The following is a 14389-nucleotide window of genomic DNA, read 5'->3' on the forward strand; positions in this document are numbered from 1 at the left end:
GTCTCGTTTCTCATTTCCGTTTCCCAAACACGTTTCTCATTTCTGTTTTCCTTCCTAGCAACCTTGACGCAAACTGTGGAGCCCACCAAAAGTGCTGATGTCATCATTACACAAAGATGAAAGCTACAGTCTGTGGTGATCTGAAAACACAAAGATGAAAGCCACAGTTTTAAAATGGTTTGATCCAACCAGACCTGACTTCAGACTGATGAAACCAGGCTGTGACTGGACCAGGCAAGGGTCACGTTGGGATCGGGCTTGTGGGGCATTATAAGGTTGGTCTGTTGTCCACCCGTAGATATTATTTTTAGCAATTTTTTAATAATTTTGTTATAATTCAATAAATTTTATTTGTATATATTAATATATTGAAATTTGGTTTTTATTGAATAAAAGTTAAAAAAAAAACGTGTCTTCGTGTCTATTCTTGAAAAAATTTACGAACTTGTGTCATTCATCCGGTTCTATACCTATTATTGACAAAGGTATTCACTGGCATCAATCACTCTATCGCGTTGTATTTCAGAAATCAGAAACCGCTGTTTAACCTATTTAGGAGTGGGTCTCCTGGCGAGCCCGGCCAGGAAATGGCCTGACCCGTTTACTAACAGGTTGAGTTTTTGCCCGGTTTTTAACAGGCTCAGGTTTGAAGAGCATCCCATGGCCTAGCCCATTGGTCCAACAGTCCAATGTAAAGTGGACCCAGTCCGGCCTGACCTGGCCCAAATCCATTTATAAATAATAATAACTAACAAGTTTTCAACTTTCACACCCAATCAATTATCTTTTTAGTTTTCATAAAATTATTATAACTAATTAGATAAATAGTAATAGTTAATAAGTTATTATGCAATAGTTGTATTTTAAATTTATATATTATTAAAGATTTAATAAATAACTAATGGATCGGGCCAACCCAGCCAACGGCACCCCGGCCCGTTTACTAAAGGGCCGGGTTTCAGGCTCGGGTTTGAAGTGAAGCCCATGGCCCCAATCTTAAAATGCATAAACGTTTGACCGAAATATGCAACTAATTTCTAATTAGTGCAACTGATTAAGTAATTAGTAATAATTAACAAATAACAAGTTCTCATGCAACTAATTAGGTACATAATAATAGTTATCCAAGTTACTATATAATAGTTAATTTTAAATTTTTTAAAATTTATGGCCTGAATCCGGCTGACATATATAACGGGCTGAGTTTCAGCCCCAACTTAAAATCATAGCCCAAACGCGGCTAGGGGTGGCAATCGGGTCGGGTTGGCGTGTCAGCATACCTCAACCCGAACCCGACCCGTTTATTAAAAGGGTCGGCTGTGGCAAACACGAACCCGACCCGTTTAATAAACGGGTAACCCAACACGACCCGCCAACCCATTTAATAAATGGGTTGGGTCGGGTAAACGGGTTTTCAGGTTCGCGGGTCGGGTTGGCGGGTTGACGGATCGGGTTGGCAGGTAGGCGGGTTGGCAGGTCGGGTTGTCGGGTTGGCGGGTCGGGTTGACGGGTTGGCGGGTTGACTCACCCGCCTAACCCGTTTATTAAACGGGTCAGCCGGGTTGGCGGGTTGGCATACCCCCAACCCGAACCCGACCTGTTTAATAAACGGGTTGCGCGGGTCGACCCGTTTATTAAACGGGTTGGCTTAAGCCCAACCCGAACCCGCCTAAGAGGCGGGTTGGCGGGTCGGGTTGGCCGGTCGTGTCAGAAATTGCCACCCCTAAACGCGGCCCATCAAGCTGCCAGGATGGTTGCCCACCCCCTACTTTAGGATAATTTTGTTCTTATAAAGCAACTCACGTTATGTCATTCTTTTGTTGAATAAATAAACAATGTGGCATTTTAACGAGGCCGGTTTTAGGAGCGGCTATATGTCATAGCATATAGGAGCTAGCCGCGTGTTCATCCTTTGCAGCTGGAGAAACATATGATATATATAGGAACACTGTTTTTTCATTTTACCCTTTAAGTTGAAAACAAATATATAAAAAACATACACTCCCTGTGCAAGATCTGTGGGGTGTGGTATACGGGCAGAGGGCAGAGTCTGTGGAGGGCAGTAAAATGTGGGTGCTAGAATACCAGCCGACAGGGAGACGTTCACGAGTGATGTCCACTCCAACAACCATAGGAAGGTCTTGGAGATGAGACGCGAAAAGGACATGATGATGATGGCGCAAGTCTCACCGGAAAGTGGTTTTTCGGCGGTCCAAAGCTGTTAGCTGGTTGTGCATTTTTAGTGCACATGGCAGTTCTTTTTATCTAGTAACGGATTTAGGACGTCGCTCATGAACGTCGGGTTCTATGCAGGCCTGTATTTCAGTAGCAATCGGCCAGACTTTGTATTGCACCCTTCTCTTTGTGTACTGCAACCCACAGTTGCAAAGGAAGAACATTTTCTATGTATATATATTTTTTTAATTTGAAAGGGTAAAATAAAAAGACATTGCCTTCATTTTCCTTACATTTTTTCAACTGCAAAGGATGGACACGTGGCATCCTAGAACCTCGAGCTCGATGGGCCAAGCCTATCCAGCCTGCCATGGGCCGGGGTTTGAGACATGATTTTAGGCTCGGGCCCATTAGGTACTGGGCCGAAACCAGTTGGGCTCGGGTCGGTTTGATGGGATTGAGTTATTTATTATTTTTATAATAAAATAAATTTTTTAAAATTAACTATTATGTAGTAGCTTTGATAACTATTATTATTTACCTGAGAACTTGCTATTTGTTAATTATTACTATTTGCCTAATTATTTATATTAATTAAGAATTAGTTATTAGATAAATCGGGTGAAATCATAAATTATATGTTGTCTAAGGTTAAGACCCATGTAAAGTGACCACTTACTGTTGGGCCATATAATATAGCATATGGTATGATTATATTATTTATAGAGACTTCATGTGTTCTCATTTTGTCAATTTTTTATTTTATAATGGGCTAAATCAGAAAAAAACTATAAGGTGATTACAATTAGGTTATGATTCTCAAAACCATATACAGTGACTGTTCTTTTTTGCCTTCCCATCAAGAAAGAAAATTGTCCCTCTCTCATTAGGTTTAGAGAAGGCAATGCCATGTATAAAGGTTTTGGAAGATCATACCCGTGAAAGATCCACCGAAGTACCAATGCTTTCAAGTATGCTTTCGCATCAAGTTTCGTCTCTGATTCTTTTAATGATTTAGCACGAACAAGTTAACGATCATATAAAATCAGAGCAGCTTATTCTTGTTGAATCATTGAAATATTCTATTTTGCCATTATGCTTCACGTTGCGTTCAACGATCTGTTGCGGTTGGTTTTTGGCACAGGCACCGTTGGGTGCCTGCACGATTCTTGAGGAAAAAAAGGACTGGATCCCCTTTTCCTAGTTCCTTTCTGACCGTTATCGGGGTGCAGGCAGAGGAGGGCCGATCAACCTTCTTCATGCCATTCGAAAGTGCCCGTACTCTAGGAAGGATTGTTTGGTCCTCCCCTTAGGGTTATCGAATAGGCGAGAGGGCCGATCGACCCTCCCTCTTTTTGTCTCTTTAGATTGTTGGACGACAGGGGGTTTCCCCTCTTCAGATGGTTGGACAACAGGGGGTTTCCCCACTTCAGATCGTTAGAAGGCAGGGGGCTCTCCCTCTTCTTATCGCCAACAAGGGGTTCACCCTCTTCTGAATGTCAGACAGGCGGTCGTCTACTCAGATCACCAGGCAGAGGGGGTGGATGTCCATTCAGACCAGATGTTTTGAGGGTCGACGACCGTCACTATTTGGTTCAGCCCTCCACCGGCAGCAATCAATATTTGGTTCGACCCTCCACCGGTGGCAGTCGACATCCAGTTTTGCCTTCAACGGTAGCAATCAGGTGGGTCGATTCAGCCTTTAGCCGATCCGTGGACCTAGGTCAGTTTGGCCTTCAGTTGACTGAGCCAGGGCCGGTTCGGCCTTCAGTCGACTCTGTCGGCGATGCAGGCCAATTCGGCCTTCAGCAGACTAAGCCGAGGCCGATTTGGCCTTCAGCTGACTTGTCAGGGCCGACTCAGCCATCAGCTCGAGCCAGGTTCGCCCTCCAACTGGGGCTGGACCGACTTTTGGTTTTCTTTGGGGGGCGGCTGACCCGATTCGGTCCCCATTTAGTTGTGAGGACTAAACCGAGTTGGCTGATGTCTCTGTGCATCGGGCTTGGCCAAACCTATACAGGGTCAGGTTTGCCCTAACCCGTGGGTCAGGCTTGGTCATAGCCAACCCTATGGTTCAGGGTCGTATTCGATTGTAATCTATGAGGGTCTAACCTGGGTCGGGTCAAGCATGTTTTGACACACCAGTTGGGTTTGGCCAGATCCCATGGGTTAGGCACTCGCATGTGCCTTGAAACTTGTATTAAAAAAATTAAGGATTTTATTATTGAATTCAGGGCCATTAAGTATGCATTTTGGGTCCCTTTAGAGGGTTGACTTTAGTTATTTTTCAACTCTATATGGATTATAACTATGCTTTCTTTTTTATTCATATGCATGTATTCACATATTTAAACCATGATATTCTTTTCAGAATAAGGGTTTGAAATTCTAAAATGAGTTGATTGAAACATGTTATTAAAGTAACCTCTCTTGTATAAATTGACTTGTTTAAAATATTAAAATGTTTATATATTTGGGTTTCATGCGAATAGTGATCGGCCCAAAAGAATATTACTATTTGGCCGAGCTCAAATATATATTTTCAATAATAAATATGGGATGATTATCAGGTTTTTTATGTGAATAACAAGTTGGTTCAAAGAAAAACTTTTTGTTTGACATGATTAATTATTCATTTTGATTACTGTAACAAAGAGTACCACTTACAAGTTGACATTTCTGTCCAAAGACTAAATGTCATGTTTAAATATGTTAGTTTATGTTAATGCATATGGATTAACTACCTGCTCTTATAGATAAAAGTTTCGCTGAGGATAAAAAGAATCATGAGCGGTGAGATCAATATAATCTTATAAGTCTTATGATCATGAAACGTACAATTCTAAAAACCTTCAAAGGCACTATGTTTGAAGAGGTTAATACCAAGAGGTTTTTTGAGAAAATCGCAAAGCGTTTTGCTAAAAACGAAAAGGCCGAGACATGCACTCTGCTTTAGAGTCTTGTTTCAATGAGGTATAAAGGTAAAGAAAACAACTCTAATATCGGCAATTATGCTAATGCTGTCATAGGCTTTTACAATAGCAATTGCACTTGCCACTATAGGTCAGAAAATTGTCACCTTTATTAGCAGCGGGCAGAGTGAATTTTATGCTGTTTGTTGTACCGGCAGTTACAGAAGGCTGTAGTGGCAGTTTTGACTGCAAAGAGTGACCTTAAAAACGGCCATATGCTCTTCCTGCCTTCCGTCCAGAATAGTCATACGGAGTAGAAGTTGACTGCATCACCAACCAACAGAGATCCATCCTATGTCACAAAGACGTGAATCGGAAAACTTTTTGAAAAATATAACACGTTTTTTTAAAATTTTAAATCAATAAAAAACTATTTTGATGTTTTAATATATAAAATATGTTCTTTTTAAAACATAATTACAATTATTTAAAATTAAAAAATGTTTGCATGTGACCGGGTTAAGCTCTAGATTTCAAGCCAGCCAAGGGTGCTCAGCACGTCAAGCTCCTCCAACAGCAGATACCACTAGTTATCCAAAGAAGCATTGCCTAGGCCACCATTTTTTTAAGGCGAGAAACCCTCAACGAAAACCCCAGGTGGGGGCCTCGTGACCACTCTGCCTCAAGTGACCCACCTCTGAAACCCAGTGAAGTTTGATCTGGCACTTTCACTTCAGCATCCTCACAACCACCGCGCAGGACATCATTTTTGAAGAAATTGTTTTGCCTAAAACAATGATAGCATTCCATGAATTGATAAAAAAGAGATACCTGGTCTCGCTAATTCTCAAAAGCAAGTTAATTTGATTAGTCCCAAAAGTGCTTGGCGTAATGACATGAGGCCACTAGGCAAGTGGTCTAGGTTCAAATCCCCATGGGCAACACCCTTTATGCAAGCCAAAGCATGGTAAATACCTAGGGGCAAGGGGTAAGCTCACAGAGTTTTGCACTGGACAATGATCGTAAGTACAGCAGGCAGAACCAGCACGGCTAGGTCTTTAACCCAGGAGGCAGTTTCTCCGTTTGACTACTGTACCTTAATGGGGTCACCTGCATAGGCTGAATCGTGGATAAAGAGGTCTCCCCCAACATCAAGTTCGAATCCCCATGCAGGCACTACCATATTCAAGGCTCAGCCGGAGGCTCCATGAGAGTTTTATGCGGATGGGATGGCAACCGTAAGGATGGCAAGCTAAGATAAACTCAGTCAGGTCCTGATCCCGAGTGTGGTTCCCATATAATAAACAAACAAAAAATTGACTGGTGAGACATCCTGTGCATTCCATGCCTTTGGAATACTAACTCTAAATGATCCGCAGAATGGAGGTTTTTTTGTTCTGAAAGGCAAGCTGGGGTTAGGCAGACCCCCACCAGTTACACAACATACCATTGGGTTTTGAACTTGCAACGTCCCAACACATGGTGACGTACACTAGCAGCTCCTACCAAACAAACGGAGTAGATAAGAAAATTGGCAGTTTTCATTACAAGATTGCATTAGTCGAATAAAAAAGGTGATATGTTTCACTCTACGCCAAAAAGTCAGTCCTACAGTTTCCAGCAGCCACCAGCATGAACAGTCCTACAAAATTGTAACTTCCCCTTTCAAGGGACAACACAATTTGCTCTCAGACAAGCAAAACCGCGTTTATACAGCCATCGTTCTCTGGATTATTCGTAACTTGTGCATATTTTCCTGCAATCACCAAATCCAACATTAGAAGTGATCACGCGTATGGCCTCTTCATGAGCAAGTTACAAAGAGTCATCCAACTTATCAGCTGTTTGCAAAGAACCACCCAAATTTTTCGTTTATATTTGATCACCTTGGTTTTCTTGGTTTCAAATGACCTGTTGGGTTCTGAATCACTCAGTTGACCATAGTTTTAATCAAACATTTGACAAAAAAAAAATGCCCTCGATATTTTCCTTCCCTAACAAGAGCATGTGTGGAGTTGGGAAATTCAGACAAAAATGAAGTGGCGATGTTGGTCAAGCAGGACAAGATTATCATTATCCAATGATGAATGTACCACTTTTAGGATTGTATATTCAACATGATTGGAAGTGTTACTGGACCAGACACACTGTCCATTGGAGGTATCATAGAGAACTGAGATCCCCTGCCGTGGTGAGTTGGAGGGGACAATCCAGGACTAACGGCAACATGTGCTCCAGCAGTCCAGACAAATGTCTGCACGTGAACAAGGATCAGAACAGACCTGTAACGGATGCTCATGGCAGACTAGTTCAGCCGTCTGGTTCTGATAAAGAATCCAAGCTATTAAAATTTGAGATCCAAGCGGTTTCCAGAGGTGGTGAGTTTTGAACTGAGTGGAATCTAAGATGCAGTGATCGATGGAGCAAAAGGAAGATAATGTCAACGAAGACAATAGGGATGCTGAAAAGGAGGAAATCATATCCCTTTTCTTGTGTGGTTTTGACAGGGAGCACCAAGCATTTGAGTCAGAAGATGTATTTGATTGAGTGGGGTTTAAAAGAGAAAAGGAGAAAAAAGTGAAAGGAAGTCACACGAATATGAACTGTAGAATCCAATAAAACCTAAGAAAAGTGAAAGGAAGTCAAGAGATTGTGAAACGTAGAACCCAATAAGACCTAAGAAAAGTGAAAGTGGCAAAATGTAAGTGTAGAATCCAATAAGTCCTAACAAATTTTTATCTCAATGGCAGTTGTTGGCAAGAGAGGACGATACATGACAATTTGAAATTTTATATCTCAAGTAGGTATTTGAAATGCATGAAGAAAAAACATCAGATAAATTAATAACAGAAATAAAATAATAACTGAAAAATTGGCAGCACTTTGTAAATAATTGACTTTTCTTTCCTCATATATGCATGTATTCATGGCTCGTTAAATCTCTTCACAACAAAATTGAAAAACTCACCCCAGACAACCTTCCCAGCAGGGGTAACCAAACCAAGTTCGCTAACATTTACCTGGATTTTGAAGGAAAAGAAAAAGGCCTCAATTGAATATAGAAGATAAGCAAAAAAGATAGAAGATAAATAGAAAAAAGAACATGCTGGCATGTCCATGTCACTTTTACCTCAATAATGGTTCCCCTGGTGATGACACCAAGAGATGTATACATAGGACCATTGGGGTTTTTCTTAACTCCAATAATCTCAAGATTAAAGGTGCATTTCAGTTCTGGGTGTGTGACATGGGCTTTCGTAAATCGTAACCCCATCGGACGAATGAATCTCTCATATTTTGGAGGTTTCCTAGTAAAACCTGGTCCTACAAATGTGACTTTGGTGACCATCCTTTTCCATTGCTTCGCTGCAAATGAAATATAAACCATCAAGCATTCTCCCAACAATGACTATTCATAAGAAAAAACACTTTGCTTGTAAAATGGAAGTAAAAGATATCATTTCCTGACTGCTAACTAATTCCTCTAGAGAAAAAGCAGCAGAATAATTCATGCACAGATTTAGCTTTTTCAAAGTTTTTTGAATGAAAACTTTTATTCAGTAAACACCTGTTCACCTAAAAGGGAGAATTAAGTTATACATCCTACACAATTCAACAACCATTGACATTTAAGTAATTGCAATTCCGAATATCACTTCAAGAAAAGAAGGAAATTTTTTATCTTAGACAATCTTTACAGTTATAGTATGCTTACAATCCCATAAATGTCATATTTAGCCAATGCCTGCCATAATCAAAGCTGCAGCAAAAGCAAGAAACTTACTTTTCCTTTTACCAGAACGAACTACCCGGAACATCTCATCTTCAGCAACAGGCCTCACCTGATCAAATAAAAGAACATAAATAAGGATACTAGGTGCACTGAGAAATGAGAAGACCAGAAACATAATGCGAACAATAGACTTCACATGATTATATTTTCAACAGGTTCTACTCAAATCATCTGAGATGGTTATATCCACAAATTGCACAATCAAAAGAAAAATGATCCTAATTTTGACATACAAAAACTTTCATATGATCACTTAAATGTAGAATTAGCTGATATATCAAAAAATTGTATAAACAAACCTGATGAGCTTTAAAGAGTCTCATGGTAGAAGATAGATGCAACGGAATGAAGAAGAAGAAGAAGAGGTAGAAATGATGTCAAAAGAATTAGGGCATAACACCCTCTCTCTCACTATTCCATTAGTCACACAGAAGATTTAATGTATTCTTGGAAGCTCACTTCCCCATAAACCACTTCGTAAGCTGGATACCAGGTGCTTTATAAGCTCGCTTTTCTGTATTTTGTGGAAAGCGCATGATATTTAGATTGAGGAACTGTAACTTTATTGAAAAGAAAAATGTTCACACAATTAAGGAATTGTACGTTTCAAATAAGAAGGCATTGTAGTTGATCTATCTTAAACTGAAGTGAGAAAATTTTGTAATTTATAATTCTTTAATTTATTACGTAACAGATGCATTTTCATTAAGATCAAAGGCATTCATTTAAAAGATTCAGTCACATAGAGATTTGCTTATCATGTATGCAATAATACTATTGTACAGTACTATGACATTACAATCTTTTTTATTCCTTAAACCACCTAATTCACATCTTAAACATTCTTCATCATTTCTTGCTTCTTATTTCACAAGGCCCTAGAAAGCCCTGGTTTTTCACTTTCACTGCCTGATCACTTCTACATTCCACTTTCCTCTTTGACAATCTTGTGTGTGTGCCTGATGCACGCCTGTGTGCAAGTGTATTTGTGTAAAAATGAGTCAAGAAGCTAGCGACCAAGCCTGCAAAGTTACTGTCTCCTTGCGCACAGTGTAGCATATGATATATTAGAAAGCCATGGCAACCAAACATACAAAGGAAACAGCATCTTAGGACATACTAAACCAGAGTTACAGGAAGCTTCTTAGATAGGTGGGAAGCCCGCTTCCCGGAAACTCACTTTGGAAGCACAATACTCCTCGCTTCAGAAACTTGATGAGAACCTCGATTCCCCCACACTTCATCTATTATGTTTTCTTACTCAACTTTTCATGTTTTTTATGTGTTTTCTCTCTCTTCTCACTCACTTCCATGTGCTTTCTCTAAATTGGTAATCATTTTTTGATTTTGTTAAAAATTTAATTCTTACACTAAAAAATCATGAAATTTAATATTAGTCACTTTTATTTGAGTTTCATTTTGATTCTCATTCAATATATATATATATATATATATATATATATATATATATATATATATATATATATTTCTCGCTTCCCGCTTCCTATACATTTTAAAATGCATCGCTTCTCGCTTCCGCTTCTTAGTCTAGCAACGTTGTACTAAACAAGAAAGAGCCCCAAATAGCCAAAAGAAAACCATACCTAGAGGCATCAAGCTCAAGTCATGATTTACACGAGGAGAAGAATCAATCCACACCAAATATCAAAAATATATCTCGAATTTTCCTAAACAAGGTAAGACTTGAAACTCTTTATACCTTGGGCAGCGGAACCTCCCATTTACCAGCTTTTTCCTTCCTCTTTTGCTTGATGGTATTGCTGAGTACCTACATCATAAATGCGCCCGCATGCCAATCTATTAATATATACTTGATGCTCTTACATATTAAATTAGGAAAAAAGAAAAGGATTTGTAAATGCTTGAACCAAAAGTATAGGAAGTTACCTTTGCACGTGCTGTTGTTTCACGATCCAGCAAATATGCAGGAATAGCACCCTCCTGCACATTATCATCAGTTTTACGCCTTACAGATGATTCTTCATGCATAGCAAGCCTGCCCAAAACAAGGATAAAAGCCAAGAATATTACATATACAGTATTTAAATCAGTGAAACCTTAGATAGGTCATATTATGCAAAATGTAAAATTCATTAGGAGCCAACAGATGATGACATAAGAGTAATGGTGTATTAAAAACTTTTGAAATACGTGTGTGAGTGTCCATGTGGAGGAATTAAGGCATTTCATGTGTCTTCAATTTATACCAAGGTTGCCAGACTAGGAAGTGAAAACGGAAAAGGATATAGGAAGCAGAAGCAAGAAGCGATGCATTTTGAAATGTATAGGAAGTGGGAACTGAGGAAATAAAAAAATATATAATAATTAAATGGGAATCGAAATGAAACATAAATAAAAACTAAAATAAAAGTGGCTATTCTTAAGTTTCATGATTATTTAGTGTAAGAATTAAACTTTTAACAAAATCTAAAAATGAAAGTGAGTGAGAAGCATGAGAGGAAACACATAAAAAACATGAAAAGTAGAATGAGAGAAAATATAATAAGAATAGATGAAGCGTGTGGAAAGCATAGAAAAAGCATGGGAGAATCGAGATTCTCAACAAGTTGGAAACGAGGAGTATCATGCTTCCAAAGCAAGCTTATGAGATGCGGGCTTCCCACCTATCAAAGAAGCTTCTGGTAACTCTGATTTATACTATCCATTTTTTGCATTTCAGCCCCAGAATGAATGTTGTTGAGATCCATGTCTCAGCCAGGTTATTACAACTAACATTGTGCACCATGAAAAACAAAAAACAGAGAAAACAAGTTCAAAGTATAAAGATACATACGTTTTCTTCATTAGTGCCTTCTCTGCATATCGCTTTTTGGCAAACATTTTTCCCTTAATACCAAGAGCCTGTCACCAAGGAGAAAGATCCCCCAAGAAAGTTAAGCCAAATCATATGACATAAAAAAGTAAGCTTCAAATAATTGTGCAAACCTTATTACCATCACATCACCAGTCATCATCATAGCAGAAACTAAACGACAAAAAATAATAACAATGATAATAACTGATGATGCACTTTCACAGCTAAGGATACAGCCTTCTAAATGAAGATAAAACTCCAAAAGTAGTCACATAATAACAATGATAATAACTGATGATGCACTTTCACAGATAAAGATTCAGGCTTCTAAATGAAGATAAAGCTCCAAAAGTAGTCAATAATCAAGGAATTATAAACAAATGCAGACCTTCAAATTGGTAGTCGTTTTTTAGACCACAGGATTGACCAATCATATCTATTAAAGCATTAAGCAATGTTGTTTAAGTGAGATAGGCTCACGAAAAAGCATCCTTTGTCCTATTTAACTAATATAAAATTTCTCTATATAGAAATAAAACAAAAATCCACCTAGATGAGTACATATCACAAAATTAAACGAGAACCAGAAATGTGCCAGGAAAGGTATTCCCACTAAGCTATAAATCCATTGAGTTCCAGGCCACCCGAAGGAAGTTCATATGCAGACAAATCAAGCATGTCATTCCAGAGCACGGGATTTATCTCACATGCGTACAACACCTTCAAGAATTGATGGTCCAGATCAATGCATAATCACAATTCATAACTGGCAAAACCAACCGCAAGTCCACCAATGCAAGGAGAACAATGTTTATCCCTACACCCCCAAAAATGAATGATCCAGGTCAAAAAGGAACTAATATTCACAGCTAGCCATGATAATCCGTTGTTAGATCGCTGAATCCATTACCTTGAGAACTGAAATGGAGCCACTAATCCAAAACTGACCATGAAATCCATAACCAAACACAGTTAGTTAGCCAAGTGGGTAAATTGCAAAATCGCATTGAGCCCCAGAAACACATCCCAGCTTGTGTCACTTATCATCATAAGCAGGTGAATTAGAAAACACGCCCAACAATTGGAGTAAGTGATTAAATCACTTGATTTTCTGTGATTTCAAAAGGTTTCAAGGTCCCCAAAACTTATGGTTAAACTTATTTCTTCAAACGGAGTACCAACTTTCAGAAATCCCCACTTCACCATGCAATATCCCAGCTTATCCCACTTTTTATGGATAAGTGGCTGCACCTATAGGAGATTAAGAAAATGCTTGAATCCAGCATCTTTGTTACTCCATAAGGTCGCATGGGGGGTAAGTGCACAGAAGTTAGGAATTTCTGTTTCCGTATCAATGTCAACTGTTTGTTCTAAGAGCATGTTTCAGCATTCCCAACCAGGATTTTGTTGTATTGAACTTGTAAGAATTCCTCGTCCACCGAATTCTCTTAGCCTAATGTTTCCCTATATTCATTTCAAAGACCTAACATCAAATTTTCAGATTAAAGAAAAACCAACAAAATTCCCAAATTTCCTCAACAAACCCAATTCCAATCCGTAATCCAACAAACAATTTCCATGGTTCTCTTTCTTTTCCATCAACAGCAACACTAATTCGACCAAACTTAGAATAAACGAAACCACATTAACCGCCCACGAAAGAAAAGCATTTCGAACAAACGCAGTCCCAATCAAAGTAAACAAAAGGAGAAAAGGAACAGAAAACCACGGCGACGAAAGGGAAACGAGCGAGAAAGAAGAATCGAAGAAATTCTTTGGACAGAGAAGAGAAAGGGAATTTTTTGGGGGAGATCTAAAATGCGTACCTTCTGGGCGAAGGCAGAGCGCTTGTGGACCTCGCGGGCCTCCTTCTTGCGCTTCCTTTCGAAGTGGTCATGGCGGTAGCCATGCCGCTTCCGATGCAGCTCGATGTAATCTCCCTGCGGCTGCAACAACCAACAACAACAAGAAGAAGAGTCACAACCACCACCATAAAAAATCGACGCTAAGAACCACAGAAAGCAATCAGATTTCAAAGTGGAGAGAGAGAGAGAGAGAGAGAGAGAGAGAGAGAGAGAGAGAGAGAGAGAGAGAGAGAGAACCATTTTCACAGAAGGACACAGAAGGAAGGGAAACCAAGAGATAGAGGCGGCATGAACGCGCACGGGAGGTTTTGTCGAGGGCTTTACTGATTGCTCTTCTCAACAGAACAGGTTCGATTAGGGTTCGGAGAGACTCGGAAAAGTTTTCAGATTCGGTATTTTTGACTCCCAAGTGCACGTTTGGAAGCCAGAAAAACTTGTTTAGGAAAGTAAAATTTTGCCTATGATAAGTTAGATATGATAATTTTTTTTAAATGATTTTTTTGACTTGTTTGTGTGGTACGAGAAAAATAAAAAGAAAAAATGTTAGAAAAATAAAAGAAATAAGATGAAGAGGAATTGATGGTTGTTCTTGTTAGATTTTGAATCCATCAAAAAACTAAATAGATCGTTAATCTTGTTCATGCTAAATCGTTGAAAAGGCCAGAATCTAAACTTGATGCAAAAGCGACTTAAATCTATTGGTGTTCCGATAGATCTGTCACGGGTATGATTTTTCAGAACCTCTATTCGTGACCTTACATTTTTTCTAGACCTAATGAGAGATGAACATTTTTCTCTTGATGATGAT

At 39.1% G+C, this 14389-nt stretch overlaps 1 protein-coding gene across 1 annotated transcript; it reads right to left on the reverse strand.

Moving 5' to 3' along the window:
• Window positions 1-6606: 6606 nt before the first annotated feature.
• LOC149848649 (uncharacterized) lies at window positions 6607-13870 on the reverse strand. The gene is made up of 9 exons (XM_090012073.1): window positions 13819-13870; window positions 13543-13662; window positions 11696-11763; window positions 10789-10897; window positions 10601-10669; window positions 8872-8929; window positions 8218-8453; window positions 8056-8107; window positions 6607-6843 (listed from the first exon to the last, which is right to left on the reverse strand). The coding sequence occupies exons 1-9, from the start codon at window positions 13819-13821 to the stop codon at window positions 6776-6778; spliced, it is 783 nt and encodes a 260-aa protein (XP_089868199.1). The 5' UTR covers window positions 13822-13870; the 3' UTR covers window positions 6607-6775.
• Between the last annotated feature and the right edge of the window lie 519 nt (window positions 13871-14389).

Source organism: Nuphar pumila, chromosome 1, assembly GCF_984573655.1.
Source record: "Nuphar pumila chromosome 1, dmNupPumi1.hap1.1, whole genome shotgun sequence".
Classification (NCBI taxonomy): Eukaryota; Viridiplantae; Streptophyta; class Magnoliopsida; order Nymphaeales; family Nymphaeaceae; genus Nuphar; species Nuphar pumila.